Source organism: Argopecten irradians, chromosome 11, assembly GCF_041381155.1.
Source record: "Argopecten irradians isolate NY chromosome 11, Ai_NY, whole genome shotgun sequence".
Taxonomy (NCBI): Eukaryota; Metazoa; Mollusca; class Bivalvia; order Pectinida; family Pectinidae; genus Argopecten; species Argopecten irradians.
Window position 1 is genome coordinate 11273740 of NC_091144.1, and position 17281 is coordinate 11291020.

The 17281-nt window shown below is 33.7% G+C and overlaps 2 protein-coding genes across 2 annotated transcripts in view; one reads left to right on the forward strand and one right to left on the reverse strand.

The window, feature by feature from the left end:
- LOC138334744 (cytosolic purine 5'-nucleotidase-like) overlaps positions 1 to 7979 on the forward strand; it is a 40436-nt gene extending 32457 nt beyond the window's left edge. Inside the window, exon 18 of the mRNA XM_069283442.1 lies at positions 1572 to 7979. Within this exon, the coding sequence (XP_069139543.1) occupies positions 1572 to 1775 (204 nt within the window). The 3' untranslated portion in view covers positions 1776 to 7979. The remainder of the gene's footprint in view (positions 1 to 1571) is intronic.
- A 5157-nt stretch (positions 7980 to 13136) lies between these two features.
- On the reverse strand, positions 13137 to 16966 carry LOC138335720 (uncharacterized). The gene is made up of 3 exons (XM_069284880.1): positions 16694 to 16966; positions 15441 to 15551; positions 13137 to 14547 (listed from the first exon to the last, which is right to left on the reverse strand). The coding sequence occupies exons 1-3, from the start codon at positions 16694 to 16696 to the stop codon at positions 14212 to 14214; spliced, it is 450 nt and encodes a 149-aa protein (XP_069140981.1). The 5' UTR covers positions 16697 to 16966; the 3' UTR covers positions 13137 to 14211.
- Positions 16967 to 17281: the final 315 nt, after the last annotated feature.

Sequence of the window (17281 nt, forward strand, 5' to 3'; positions counted from 1 at the left end):
ACATTATCAATATTTCGTTATTGGTGTTTTAAATATGTTTTATTTAACAGGAATTTAGACAGCAGTCATATGGAGAAGCCAGATATCCATGGCATACAGAGGTCCATGATGGTAGGTACTTCATATTACACTACTCTCACAAACTGAGTCATGCAAAGTAAAATGCTATCATTGTTTCAGTTCTGTCTCATGATTATTTCTGATAGTAACAAATCTTACAGATACTAATTTCCTTTTCAAATCTGAATGACAGAGTCTCAAAAAATATTTAACAGCAAAAATAGACATTGCAATCACAGGGCCTATTTTAAATTCTATTTGGTTTTAGAGAACAAGTCAGATAGCAGTAGTTAATCAAATTTTGTCATTTAATTTATTGCTAAACCTTTTATTCAATTGCATTGTAGTTTCATTAATCACCATATCTAAAGTATTAGTCTTGTTTATACATAGTATTAATGCGTCTATATTAAAACACAGAATTCATTGCTTAGTTATACGTATCCAAATTAGCTTCTTCTTTTGTTGTTGGGTTAAAAATTTAATCAACAAAAGTGCTCACGCATGATGACCTAATCTTCTGCCTAATTTGTTTAATCCAACTCCCCAGGGGGAGACATTGGACCCCAGAGTCATTAAAATCAATTTTGTTTTAAAGATTTCTATATGTAAAGGGAATTAGATTTTGCTATTTGTCAAATTTGAGAAGACAATTTTTGAAGATTAAACAGTTACATAACGTAAAACCTTTTTGGTCTCCTTTGGGTCCCTTTCAAACTAAGTGGTTTTACTTGTATTGTAGGAGACAGTTCACGAGCTTGACCAGTCCTATGGAATGCTGGGTAGTCTGTTTAGGAGTGGTAAGTATTTTCTAGTGGATAGATGATATATGAAAATTAGAAAATATTTCAGAGGATGCTATACACACAAAATGTTGATTGTTAATTAAGATTTATGTGAGTAACACATCATTTATGTCAATTCAATAAACGGGCAACAATCAGGGTTATACGTAAAAAATTGGAGCTTTTGGTTAAAAAAAATATCATTTCCATTTCTTGGGATGGTGTGTGGTGCCTTGTGGAAATTTAACTTTCAAGAAGAGTTACAATATCATAGTGTAGTTCAGGATGGTGCATCATGCCTTCTGGAAAGTAAAGTTCCAGGAAGAGTCATAATATGATAGTGTGGTTTCTGAATCAATTTAACATTTGTGACATGATGGTGAACTTCCAGGTTCCAGACCGACATTCTTCGCGGCCCAGGTACAGAGGTATGCTGACATCTACTGTGGGGACTGGTTAAACATGCTCCACTACCCCTTTACCTACATGTTCCGTGCTCCTTCCATGCTGGTAAGCTTATTTTTATCGTTATATGTTTCAAATAAATGTTTCACTTACATAGAGAGAACTTTTCATTTTATAATTAGAAATATACATAATTTGTATTTTATTTCATTAGTAAAGGTTTGTTAAGTTTTTTTTGATATATTGCTATTACTTAATGAAGTCTAAATGACAATGGGTGTCATGGACATCGGTATTGACATTGTACTACATGGTTTGTAGATGCCCCATGAATCAACCGTCGGTCACGACCTCTCGTTCGAAGTCGAGGAAGTAAATTTCCACAGAGTTAACAGTGTGTCATCTGATACTAGTTCTAAACATACGAACGGCATGCATCTCCGTGCCGACAGACCAAAGAAGGTCACACATCACCATGACGATGATGACTTTGATGACGAGACTAGCAGTACAGGAAGTGATTAGAACTCATGCCAATGTGATCTTGATGAAAGATATGAGGTGGACATTAACAACGATATGGAATTATCATGATTTTACTTACCTAAGTAGAGGGTGTTTTTTGTCTTACTTTAGGGAAATCTTACACCTTTTGAGTGGAGGAGATTGTTTTTTTCTTCATAGTTTTACTTTTATTAACTTTCATATGAACAAGGTACAGAAAAGCACTGTAGTGTAACATCAATATCATATGTAAACGTGTTTATATAAAAATTCTGCTGAATTTGTTGTATGCTTCTTTTGATTAATTAACCCTCAATGTTGATACTGCCAAAGTTACCTCACTTGTTCATTTGAGCCAGATTTACTTTGTGTATCTCCTCCAATCAGAAACTTGCACTAGCTCACCCTAGTTCGAGTTTTTGTCACTCCCTAACCGAAGTGCTACTGTTGCAATATGTCTTTATATGTATAGATTGTTGGTATGTATTAAGAATTCACCTGTGAAAGGAGGTTTTGTTTACTTTTAATCATTTAAAAATATCATTGCTCTTATTGAGAGTTGGCTTGGTTGTATTAAAGTTGTTCATTAGTCTTTCTATGAAGATACTAGAACACCATTGTTTATATATTCAACAACATTTCATTTTGAGGTGTAACAGATATATATTTATGTTTTGTTTCTTTTACAACTAGGAAAAACCATGATCTCCATCTGAACCAACACAGCTTTGTTCTAACCCTATTAAAAGTTTTACATGAGTTTAATGGAATTATCTGCTTGTTCTGAAAACTTTCATTTATATATGATTTGTGCAATGCTTCATGGAATTAATGACAATTCTAAGAACTGAACAAAAATCAAAACATTTTTACATTTATTTTGTCTTCCAATACCGACAAATCCCGAACAAGAATCTACACAAACATTGCTGTCTCTCTAGTCTTGATCAAGTATCAGTACGTCAAAAGTATTGCTATTTTTAGCAACACATGTCTTAAAGTTATAATGTAACATAATTGATGTTCTGAACTAATTAAGTCACAAATACCCATGTTGTTTTACTTGATGGTAAATACAAGGGTTTGTTAATGTCTCATAATGTGTTAATGGTACGGTTATTGAATATCTACATGTAGTTACATGTAAGTTTAAACAGTATTTATCTTAGATATAACATCTCACAGTGTATATTGTTGAACTTTAATCATAGATGGATATATACTGGTATAATCTAGACAAGGCTCTTTAGTCATGTCCAGTAATGATAATCTCGAAGTGGGTTATGTATTTTACATATTGTCATATACGGTCTTTGCATATTACAGAAGTACCCCTCTTGCAGGTAGGTATCCATTGTGACGTCATTTTTTGTGTGCAAAATTCACATTGTTTTCTCTGACAAGTATGATGTTTTTTTTTTTTTCTTTTTTTTTTTACAGTACAAATATTTTATTCCCCCAGCTAAGTATGATGTGTATATACATTTGTGGCATTGCAACAAATGTATATACACATCGGTAATTTGGTGAGAGCTGCCAGGGTTGGGGTGCCCTGGGGTCAACTCCCCGAACAATAATGTCCTCGCACAGGAGGGCTCTCGCACAGCATGCATCACTTCATCAATTTAAACAATAAATATAAGTTTTTAGAGCCATTATAGTTAAAGGGAAAAAAGGAAAAACTTTTTAAGAAAATTACTTGTGTATTGAGTATTCTGTTCACATTAAGATTTGGAATTTAATTGTTTTGGTTTAATGTTTGTAGTGGAGTGAATAAAACATTTGTATATACAAACAAAATCTAGCACAAAAAGACACACACACACACACATATATATAAAGAATTATAGACAATACACAAACAAAACAAAAAGATTCAAATCATACATATTTAAGTACTACAACATAAAAACATCATACAAACATAGATTGGCATATTTCAAGAACTATTCAAAAATATATTTCCAATTGATCCATGTTTGATCAAATTTCTCAATACTTCCATTTTTAATTGACAGCTTTTTTTCAACATCATATTTTGTTAACAAAAACTCACTCAAACCTTGCATATTTATGTTTTGTTTTTTTCTTGATACAGAAAAAATATAAAACTTCATATAAAGAATAATAAAATTGAGAGGTATTGAAAAAAATTCAGTCTCACCAAACAGTATTGTTTCTAATTTAAATTCCACCACATTATTAGTTTTTTCATATATTTTTCTTTTCATATCTTGCCATATTTCAAAAGATTTTTGACAATACCAAAAAAACATGTTCTATGGTTTCAACTTCTGTATTACAGATATTACATATATTAGTTTCAGAAATATTTATAATTTTTAAGTAATTATTCAAAGGGAGTATACGGTGCTGTAATCTATACTGAAACCATTGTATTGATGTATCTTTGGTAATTAGAAAAAGTATTTTATATTTGTTTTTCCAATGTATATTTCTAAAGACAGCTTGTTGCTTCCATTTCTGCTCTGATGTTATCAAACCTTTATTTTTTTCAATTAAACAAAGATACATGTCTTTACATCCCTTAATACTTTTAAATAAAATATGAATATGGCTAGGTATGAATGGTCTATCTAGTTTATTTAACATACTAAGGTTTAAATTTAGATTCTTACATATTTTCTTGATACAACTGCATATACTTCGATAAAGCAAAAAATTTTCTGATTCTATACCGAATCTTTGTTTGAAATCATTAAAAGAAAGAAAATTATTCTCTTGGTCTAATAAATCACAAACATTTCGAACACCCTTATCAAACCATTTTTTGTTAAAAAAGGATTTATTATCAATGCAAAAAATAGGGTTGTACCATAAAGGAAGTCTTAAAAATTCTGAAGAAGTTCTCACCTGTACTGTTTCAGATACCCTAACCCATGCCTGGAAAACATGCATCCAAAATGTATTATTTGTTTTATGGTTTTTTATAAAATCAGTTCCTAAATCAGATACATATGATTATTGGGAAGTGTTGTGCTTCAAAAATATTAATCCAGCATTTTCTATTACTTTTAAGAAGCCTTCGCATCCATGTAGATTTCAAACTAGATATGAATTCAGAAATATCAACCATTTTAAGACCACCATTTTCATAATTTGATATTAATGTTTTTCTTTTGATTTTATCAACTGGTGATTGCCAAATGAAATTAAAGAATAAAGTATTCAAATGTTGAATGAAAGTGTTTCCAGGAGTGGGAATGGTTATAAACAAATGATTGAATTTAGGTATAATAATTGATTTCAAAACTACAATTCTTCCAATAGGAGTAAGGAGTCTCCTTGACCAATGCCCAAGGATATTTTTTATATTAGTTTGCACTTTTGTGTAATTTATACTAGTCATTTCATCTAAATTAACTGAAAAATCAATACCAAGCAAATTAAATTTTGTTTCACCCCATTTAAGTTTCCATCTATGATGGTATACGTCAGCACTGAATTTTTTCTTCCCAATCCAAATAACTTTAGTTTTGTCATTATTGACTTTCAAGCCAGAGATCTTACCAAAAAATTCTAACACATTTAGAGTTTCATTGAATGAGTTTTGCGATCCGTCTAAAATAATTGATGTGTCATCTGCAAACTGTGAGAGTTTATGGTCTTTTTGATAAACTTTTATGCCCTTGATATTTCTGTTATTTTTTATAAGAATAGCTAGCACTTCAGCAACAAGTAAGAAAAGGTATGGGGAGACAGGATCACCTTGTCTGCAACCTCTTTGTATATTAAAAAAACTTCTGATAGAAAACAATTTTGTGTAACTGCTGAAAATGTATTATTATATAATGTTTTAATCCATCTTTTGGTGCTTTCTCCGAAATTAAAAAAATCTATTACTTTATGTAAAAAATCCCATGAGACCATGAGACAAGTATGATGTTACACCCACATGACTTCACAGTCGATACCTTCCCCCAAGGGCAGATAACTTTGTAATAAGCAAATACAGAATATGTACTGGACACAAATCTGACTGATTCACACATGTTCCAGGTAGAGATTTTTCTCAGTAGTTTTGTTTGTGAATCTGACTGATTCACACACATTCCAGTTAGAGATTTTTCTCAGTAGTTTTGTTTGTGAATCTGACTGATTCACACACATTCCAGTTAGAGATTTTTCTCAGTAGTTTTGTGTTGTGAATCTGACTGATTCACACACATTCCAGTTAGAGATTTTTCTTCGTAGTTTTGTGTTGTGAATCTGACTGATTCACACAGTTCCAGTTAGAGATTTTTCTCAGTAGTTTTGTGTTTGTTTATCAATTATACCAAGGACAAACAATGTATCTTTTGAGAATTCTCAAAACATTTCAGAAATCTCAAGTATTATTGGAAATGTCTTTGACACCTTGTTGTTATAAAGACCAATGTTTTAGTATGATGATTTTGTTTGTTTGTTTTGTTACTGTAGTTTGTTTTGTTACTGTACATAGATGTATATACCAGGTAGACCGTGTCCAGTAGACAGTTTTTATTCTGTAATACCAGTGCTTGACCGTAAATTGTGACACTGTATGATTTCATGTTTATTTATTTACGAGTTTTTACACCGGTGGGAGCTACAATGATTTTAGTGCAATATTTGAATCCAGAATCAAAATGTCTCTCCTGGTTTAGATAAAAGTTCACACAGTATCTGATTTACTCCACGTAATTTCATTTCATCAATTTGAATAGGATATGGAGAATATTTCTTCTAAAGGTTCATTTTAAAAATCAATACATAAACAGATTGTGATAGGTTTATGTTCCTAAATTAATTGTTTCAACCAACACAAAACCAATTAACCATGCCATACTTTGCCTTGTTGTATGTGAGGTTATCGTAAAGAAGCAGGTGCTGCCTTGCATTATTGAGATATGGCAGTTTTTGTTTAATGTCAAGTGCTCAAAGAAACTTTTCAAAGTATTCCAACGGTTTTATTAGTGTTTTCTCTGTAGTTTGTGATATGTATTGGTTACAGTGTAAGTAATATACATGTACTTTGATTGTTTTAATCTTCTGCCCTAAATTGGGGTGTTTTTGGTTTTTTTTCATGTTTAAGTATAATATCGTTGAATAGCTAGTGATTAAGGGACCAAATTTATAAGAGAGTTATGTTTTAAACAAGTCCTGTAGTTTTAATATATAAACTTATTAGTTTTATTCAGTAACTTTATTGGTTGGCATGTTTAATTATCATCTATTTAGATGCTTTGTAGTGACCTCAATGTTGAATGATCAAAACATTAAAAAAAAAACATTTATGGAAAAATATCTATCATATCTGATGGGAATTAAGATAACGCTGTTTAATTGATGAATATTTCTTTTTTTTCTCGCAGACTTTATCGTTTAAAGGTTCATTGAATATGAAGATTATTTAATTACACGTAGTAGATTTCTGCTAATCATTGTATTACGTTGTACACCTGTTATTTTTTGTCTGGTGCTGATTACTGCCATTGATTAAGACTTATAGGCCAATATGTACCCAGAAGTTATGTCTATTTAGTCTAACCATTATATGTGTATGCGTATTATATAATAGTACATTGATTTTATTTTAAAATGTTTCATTTAGTGAATTAACTTAACATTAATAAGAAAAGGCTATCATTTACCATCGTGCTAACATGCCTCAATGCCTTTTGTTGCCTTCAGCTTAGTGTAACCAGTACATAAATACATATTGTTTTAATTTATATTGAAATGTATTTAATTATAGTTGTTCATTGTTTATATCTATCAATATTGAATATCGAATAGTAACCTAGTATTATTGTATGTTTTATTTATGATTTACAATCGTAATACATATTTACCAAGTGTTTTATTTGTCTAATCAAACCAACACTTAAATAAAACCAAACTTTATATATCAGTCATTTGAAACTTAGAGCCAGTTATCATTACTTAATTTGTAATTTCTTGTCTTTGGTCCAAAAGACACCAAACTTATTTTATCTCTCTGGTTTCATTTTAAACTTTTACACCAATATAAGATTTTTAAAAATCACACATTTCATACTGTTTATAATATTGCTTCAAATGTCACATTGGATTGATCATTATGATTGTTCTGGATCTGTGTTATGCAATATTTGAGGTGAAGGACCGTAAGTGCTTTACCAGCTTCTACCTCTCGGGGTGGTTGTAATAGTGGAACAAAACACTGCTACATGTATATACAGGTAATAAAACAACATCCATGTCTCCTGTCTTATTTACTGTGTCAAGAAGAAAATTAAAATAAAATAAAAATGCTAAAACAACATCTCTGTTGGCCCAATCTAATTAAGATTTGATGTTTATTATCTACTCCGTGAACTCTTTCATACAGAGTAGATAATGAACATCTACTCCTTAAACTGGGTCATACAGAGTAGATAATGAACATCTACTCCTTAAACTGGGTCATACAGAGTAGATAATGAACATCTACTCCTTAAACTCGGTCATACAGAGTAGATAATGAACATCTACTCCTTAAACTGGGTCATACAGAGTAGATAATGAACATCTACTATGTAAACTCCTACATACAGAGTAGATAATGAACATCTACTCCTTAAACTCGGTCATACAGAGTAGATAATGAACATCTACTCCTTAAACTGGGTCATACAGAGTAGATAATGAACATCTACTATGTAAACTCCTACATACAGAGTAGATAATGAACATCTACTCCGTAAACTCCTACATACAGAGTAGATAATGAACATCTACTCCGTAAACTCCTACATACAGAGTAGATAATGAACATCTACTCCGTAAACTCCTACATACAGAGTAGATAATGAACATCTACTATGTAAACTCCTACATACAGAGTAGATAATGAACATCTACTCCGTAAACTCCAACATACAGAGTAGATTATGAACATCTACTCCGTAAACTCCGTCATACTGAGTAGATAATTAACATATACTCCGTAAAATTTGTTCATACAGAGTAGATAATGAACATCAAATTTTGATTAGACTGCCGTTGGCCTAAATGCCACCATTATTGATACTATATACGATTATCTACTTATTTGTCAAGTCTGGCAGTGATGCTGAAACCCTACTGTAAGAGTTGGACAAACTCTTGCATTGGGAAACAAGAGATCCCAGAGGGATCCTGGCAGCCACCAAAGAATGGTCTACATCTGACAATGGAAAGACAGAACTTTTCTCTGCTTTTCAAACTTTAACTACATATTACTACATATGAAATTTAAGAAAGATTTTTTCAATACTTTCTGAGATATTTAACAGTAACAAATTTCAATTATCAAAATCCAAGATGACAACCTGTCAGCCATCTTGTTGACCAATCGGTTCGAAAGTGCAATATGCACAACTAAGGTCCAATGGGAACCTGCACATGAAATTTGAGACAGATCCCTTCAGTAATTTCTGAGAAATAGCAGTAGCAAACTTCAATTATCAAAATTCAAGATGGCTTCCTGGCAGCCATCTTGTTGACCAATTGGTCCCAAACTGCAATATGCACAACTAGGCCCCAGTACTTTCTGAGAAATAGCAGTAACAAGCTTCCACTATTAAAATCCAAGATGCAGCCTGACCGATCGATCCCAAAATGCAATATGCATAACTAGGGCCCTTGGGGGAACCTACATAGAAATTTTAGAGATATCCCTTCTGTACTTTCTAAGAAATAGCGGTAACAAACTTCAATTATCAAAATCCAAGATGGCTTCCTGGCGGCCATCTTGTTGACCGATCGGTCCCAAAATGCATTATGCACAACTTGGGCCCTAGGGGGACCTACATTTAAAATTTGAAGGATATCCCTTCTGTACTTTCTGAGAAATACCAGTAACAAACTTCAATTATCAAAATCAAAGATGGCTTCCTTGCGGCCATCTTGTTGACCGATCGGTCCCAAAATGCAATATGCATAACTAGGGCCCTAGGGGAACCTACATAGAAATTTGAGGGATATCCCTTCTGTACTTTCTTAGAAATAGCCGTAACAAACTTCAATTATCAAAATCCAAGATGGCTTCCTGGCGACCATCTTGTTGACCGATCGGTCCCAAAATGCATTATGTACAACTTGGGCCCTAGGGGGACCTACATTTAAAATTTGAGAGATATCCCTTCTGTTCTTTCTGAGAAATACCGGTAACAAACTTCAATTATCAAAATCAAAGATGGCTTCCTTGCGCCATTTGTTGACCGATCGGTCCCAAAATGCAATATGATAACTAGGGCCTAGGGGAACCTACATAGAATTGAGGATATCCTCTTACTTTCTAGAAATAGCGGTAACAACTTCAATTATCAAATCAAGAGGCTTCTGGCGGCCATCGTTGTTGACTTTCTGAGAAATACGTAACAAACTCATATCAAAATCAAAGATGGCTTCCTTGCGGCCATCTTGTTGACCGATCGGTCCCAAAATGCAATATGCAAAACTAGGGCCCTAGGGGAACCTACATAGAAATTTGAGGGATATCCCTTCTGTACTTTCTTAGAAATAGCCGTAACAAACTTCAATTATCAAAATCCAAGATGGCTTCCTGGCGACCATCTTGTTGACCGATCGGTCCCAAAATGCATTATGTACAACTTGGGCCCTAGGGGGACCTACATTTAAAATTTGAGAGATATCCCTTCTGTTCTTTCTGAGAAATACCGGTAACAAACTTCAATTATCAAAATCAAACATGGCTTCCTTGCGGCCATCTTGTTGACCGATCGGTCCCAAAATGCAATATGCACAACTAGGGCCCTAGGGGAATCAATATCTTCAATTTGAGACAGATTGCTTCAGTACTTTCTGAGAAATAGCAGTAACAAGCTTCCACTATTAAAATCCAATATGTAGGCCTGTCGGCCATCTTGTTGCCCAATCAGTCCAGAAAACTGTCTACTGGACATGGTCTACCTCTGGTACATTGGTCTGTAAATAAAATAGACTCATCCCAACACACAATTAAGGCATACTCATCAGCAATCGTCGTTCCTTAGGACGATATCTGAATAGAATACATATTGTTCTGTTTCACCCCTGATCTTCTGTCAGACTATACCCAAAACTAAAATAACATAACCCATTTGGCATTGAAATTCAGAGCTTATGCTGGACCAATGTCTGTTGCTGCTTGCTGCATTGCTCCACCATTTATCCCATCTCAGAATCATCGTATGGGGGTAGGGCTAGGTGATCATCGCAAATTACATGCGAGATATGTATGTCCCAAATTGTTGCACCCTAAAAATATTTAGCTCTCGTTAGTGGGAGAATTTTAAAGCGGTGAAGTGTAGAGGAAACGCTACCCTGACTCGCTGGAGTAGCTATTTCAGTGGCAAGTGATCCCGTCTGCTCAGTGTTAATTGGTCTGTCTAGAAGTATTGGAAACGTTTGCTGTTGTGTAGGCTGGAAAATTTTGTTAATATATTTTAAATATGGTATCTGGTTCTGAAAGCAGACCGCTTCATTACGTCTATCGTTGGCATTTATCCGAGTGAAGATGGCTGCTCCAGCAGATCATTCTAGTGTCACCAGCTTGTGGAATGTATCTAGATCGCCTTTAATAAATACTCTGCTGTTGTGACCACTATTGTCTAAAATTTCAATTAGGTGGTTGATAGCAGTTTCTTAGGATTCCAGAGTTTATCTGTATTTGGATTAGACTTTTCTTGGCAAATTCTTTTTACTTCAGGTGGTCACATTTAAGACAGGATGTTCTAGCTTTCCCTCTGAAGTTCTCTATTATGAGCGGAACGCATTGATGACACATTGTTTGTAGATCAAGGGGTTATATGTGGCAGAGCGCTTGGAAATTTCTTGAGTGGTTGTAAGTTGGTAAAAATCAATCATATTTCACATGTGGATGTCCTTTCTGTGTCTTAAGTTCTCTCGTATGTTGTAGGATTCCATACAGATTGAGGTTCAGATAGCGCGTAGATCTAGAAGTTAGAGTTAGGTGAGGTGGTGATTTCAGAGACATACACGCCTTTTATTTCAGTCGAGGCTGTTGACACGTTATCAAGACTCCATACTTGTTATTGGACGAACCTTTTGATGTATTTGCAATATGCGAGATAGCACTGTACCGTTGTAACAAGGGGTCACAACACAGACATAGATGTTTGGCACTTTTTAAACATGCCCCACCGCCGACAGAGCATAAATGATATTCATTATTTGAACAGTAATTGGTGTTTAATCGTGTATATATATGTCTAATTAACACAAAAATATTATAAAATAATTTATTTTGCCTTTGGTACATGCGCAATCAGTACTTCTTTCCATATAGGATATAGTGGCACAGAATTTTTTCGGGATGCAATTAATTATTTATTATATTTTTAACTTGAAGTAAAATTAGAAGCTCAAACTTTTCAATGGTGGTAATGGTATTAAGTAAGTAACTTTTGTAACTGAAGAAAATACGAAATCGTCTGCTCCTGTTTTTGATAGCGAAAAAATACCATTTGTCAGCGTTGGAGCATCTTTAAATGAAAAAAAAAGTTTGATAAAAAAAAATCAGCCGATGGTTTTTATATACAAGGTACACACATGTTATGAGATCGTAACCGCAGAGAATAGACAATTCAAATTCCTTTAAAAGATGATAAAATTATTTTTACTTCTGGTGGTTATATTTAAGACAGGATGTTCTAGTCTTTACCTCTGAAGTTCTCTATTATGAGCGGAACGCATTGATGACACATTGTTTATAGATCAAGGGTTTGTGTGTGACAGAGCGCTTGGAAATTTCTTGAGTGGTAAGTTAGTAAAAATCAATCATATTTTACATGTGGTGTCCTTCCTGTGTCTTAAGTTCTGAAGTATGTTGGACGATTCCATACAGATTGAGGTCCATATAGCTCGTAGATCTAGAAGTTAGAGGTTGGTGCCAGAGTAAGGGTGAGTGAGGTATAAATTTCTCGAGGCTGTTGACACGTTATCAGGACTCCATACTAATGTATTGCTCCTCACCATAAAGCAATGCGGGTGTGAGTGATTGTTATGGATGAGCTGTTCGATGTATTTGCATTATGCATCATTGAAATAGCAATGTTCCGTCGCAACGTTTGTCTTTCTTAATCCTCGCCGAAATACAGTTTATATTTTAAGACACTGGCCATGTATTTTCTATATCTTGGATATCATGTGATGTCATTTTTAAGCAAAATGAATACAAGAATGATGTACATTTTAAAATATTCTTTCGATGTAGTTTTCTAATTCCATGGTCACCGACTGGCATTATTTGCGATCTACCTGAACATACTAATCTTCCAGTCAAAATATACTGTTAAATATAATTGACGGGGAAAAGAATAATCAACATGATTATCCACTTGGCATATCATGTTAAATAATTAACGCAGAAAAAAAACCACATCTGATGACTTTATTGATAAAATAAATAAGAAAATATAGCTTTGTCACAATAAATTTTGATATAAAGATACGTAGGTAAAATTATACATCAACGTACAAAAGAAAATTTTGAGATTCATTTTGAAAACGTATCACATGTAAAATAGCACGCATAATGACACTCACATTATCATTGTGTAAGACATGTGTGCTATGAGTAATATTTCTGTAAAAATAATTTCAGTTATACGAGTACTAGGGACATCAAACCAAATTTAAACAAAGTTTTGACTGTTAATAAAATAAAAACAAGGAACAAATTTCAAAGCGTATGAAAAATCTAAACACAAATAAAGGACTAGCTGTAGGTCATATACTATTTAGTTGTTAATATTCACGTCGCTATTTACGGATTCATCAAAATTCGCGAAACTCGAAAAAAAAAAAAAATCTCGCAAAATTATTTTAAATCATGGTTAACATAAATGTGCGAAATCGTGTGAATGACGTTTCCAAGAGTTAGATGATTTGCGAAAGAAACTGCCGCGATTACAATGTAAGTTCAAATCAGTCAATTACGAAAGCCTACATCCACGAAATTTAACAACTAATCTCTATACATATATAAAGTTAAAGAATTTATTACAATCCACCATACGATTTCATTATCCTTTCATTAACATAGTGTATGTTATATTTAAAACAAAGTCTAAAATCCCGAAAAACGTACCGAAGTGCAAATACAATGTGGCTGGGTTATCACTCAAATTGAGGTCTGAGGTATGACATAAATAAAATATATATCGATAACATATAAACTGAATATTATTATCGCCGAATATATTAAAGGTCCAAAGATATTGAAAACAATATCCTTTACATTAAACATACATTTTTTTACATAAATCCACTGAGCACAATTATTTCACTGCAAAAGCACTATTTCTATAGTGAAACAAAAAAGAGTTTGCACTATTTCAATTCATTCATCTACACAATGAAAACAACCAATTACAATCTAAAATACATCCCATGTATCAAAATAATGACATGAACACGTACCCGATTTGATATGAATAAGTATAGGTTTCTAGATGATCGATTCATATTTGCTGAGCAAGTTGATGTAGAAGTTTTCGGTCTCATTGACAGTAACAAAGTCCCTCAAACTTCTGGCGAAAACGCTTTCCTCGTGGAAGTCTGAAGGTATAACGTCCTCCCTGTCGATGATGACGTCTATGCTGTCATTTAGGCTGGCTACCAGGCCGTGCAGGCTACACATAGCACTGTAATGTCGCTCCTCTATCCGGTCATACATTGACACATATTCGCCAGAATGGAATAGCTCTTCATCCATTCGCGACCTCTCCAGAAATGCCCCAAGCACAGACAGCACGGTATAGTCGTCTTTAAAACTTGATGTCATCTGAGAATAAGAAAAAGGCATTGTAGATCATATATACAATATATTCCAAAAGTATTTTGCGAAACGTAAAGTGAAAGTTTCTTATTCACTGTATATTTTTCGTGTGTACTTTCTGTCTTGGTGTGGAGATTTCTTTTTTTTCACGGGTAGAATTTTTTGTGGTTAGTCTTTGTAACCATGGTTGAAGTGTTTATTGGGCAAACTTGGTTTTGATAACCATAGATTCATAGCAGCAATTAAAAATTTATTTGTTTGTTTATTTTTATTAAGCGGCCCATCAACAGCTACGGTCAATAAGCGCCAAACAAACACCAGCATTGGCAAAGCTTTCAAAACTTACCTTATGGGAATACATACGGTTATGCGTTCTAAATTACTTTCATATATTTTGATAGGTATTTAAAGATGCTCCACCGCTGACAAATGGTATTTTTTCACTATGAAAAACAGGAGCAGACGATTTAGCATTTTTCTCCAGTTACAAAGGTTACTTACTTTACACCATTACCACCATTGAAAAGTTAGAGCTTCTAATTTTACTTCAAGTTGAAAATATGAAAAATAATTAATTGCATCCCGAAAAAATTCCGTGACACTATATCCTATATGGAATGAAGTACTGATTGTGCATGCACCAAAGGCGAAATAAATTATTGTATATTATTTTTTTGTGTTAATTACGCATATATATACACGATTAAACACCAATTATTGTTCAAATGATTAACATCATTTATTCTCTGCCGGCGGTGGAGCATCTTTAAAAGGTTTTTAATAATAAATATTTTTTCAGTTAAAATAACAGGTAAAGGATTGTCAAGCTGGCATAGAACAATTGTTAATAACTGAACATTAAAGTTTAGTTGGGTTGATAGTCGAAAGCAAATGCTTACATTTCTTAAATCCAAACTGGTATCACGATTGATTTCCTCAGGTAGACCTTCATGGGTTACGTTTCGTAGTAGATCAATTAAATGTTCAGACTCCGCTAATCGTCCTGCAATCTTTGTTAAAATAATAAAAAAAAAAGAAATAATTAATTATGAATAACAACATTACATCAGCTGAACAACTATTCTGTATTGTCTTAGATAGAGCGTGTTGTTGTAGCTCTGTGATATGTTTCATTGTTGCTGAACCTCTCACCATACTTGCTGTGGAGACTGGCTGGTCCAATCAGAGAGATTCCTCCTGTGTTTGGTATATTGTGTCGTTTAAGGACGACCTCCTGTGTATGTGGTGCTTTGCGTGTGTGAACTACGAGGTGTGTGTTTTGGGAGACTGTTGTATGTTGTGTCTTCTTGCATAGTGTGAACGAGTCAGAAAACAGTAAGTAAGTTTGTCACAGCATAACGGAGGGTACCATCAACATTCCAACGTAGTAACCCAATTTGTTCTTGTCCACATTAACATTGAACATGTAAACCTTAATTATTTAACTGATTGTCCTTCGTCTTATTGTCCCTAAATGACCGTAGCTCTTAGTTGGACGTCAAGCCAACCATCCTGCATTTTAAAACAATAATCTTCCAGCATAGTGGTAATTTTTTTATTTTTTTTAATTCAACTACCGCGCAGTATTTAGGACGATGGCGGGACACATAAGACGACGCGCGTTATGAAAATTAACATTTTATTTATTTTAATAAATTTGTTTAGAAGGTGATGATACATGTAGCATTAGCGGTACGTTAATAACTTTTGCGACTCTACCAAATTATCGATCTCGTTTTACATTCCTATCTTAAAAATTAAAAGCCATTTTGTAAGGGCAGTGGGCCTTTAACCAAGTTGTTTTCTAAAAACAAAACTGTTAAAATACCTAGAAAAACTCGAAAATATTAATGGGTGAAAATTTGCTTCCTTTATAAAATTTCAACGGAAGACACGAGAGTAATCAACACAAGGGTGCGTTACCTACTATTTAACACAGATTGACATTATCTAACCTCTAACACTTACGGCTCGGCTAATTACCGTATCATTTACAATGCTGAACTGAAGAGGTCACTGAACAACCCACACATATGTAAAGTGATCATCTTGAGATGTCATAATCAGCGAGATGATGTTTAAGTGGAGCGACACATAAAACAATAGCCAGCATCACTGCACTTCATACAAATGCACGTGTATTGTAACATACCATTTTCCCTTTCAATGCCGCAGTGTGAATGGTCGCTTCCTCTAGACTAATGAACACACTGAGAACGTAATCCCGCGATACTTCCTCCCGGTATTCTGAATTCGGGGATATTTGTATCGGTACAGAGCAGGGATGTGTCCAGCGGCCGGGGGAAGAGTCCGATTTCGTACTGACCACTGCCCTCCCATACACTACAGCGGCGCACAGTGATACAACCAGTATCGTTAGCTTAACGTCGGCTGAAAATTAAAAAAAACTTAGTAAAACTAATCACGTATATCAATGTGGAAAATGACTTGGATCACAAAATGTGAAATGAAAAATGTCCACTTAATATCATCCTGTAATAGTAAGTCAATGGTACATCTAACATGCATATTGCAATATGTTTTTGTCTGACAGTTAAATATTTTAAAATGAAAATATTTTTTAAGCGTTTTCAAATACTTCTTGTTATATTATTATATCAAAAACTCAATGTGGAACTTCTATTTTTGAAAACAAAAATGAAATAAAAAACAAAAATGAAATAACACAATAATATTCCACCAATATGCTGAGCCATCAGTCATGACTGAATCTGAGTGA

Bases quoted from the DNA above. Each gene is read 5' to 3' on its own strand.
- LOC138335720 (XM_069284880.1), bottom strand. The intron at 14,548-15,440 runs GTAAGCATTTGC...TCTTATTCTCAG, and splicing joins CCAGTTTGGATTTAAGAAAT to ATGACATCAAGTTTTAAAGA.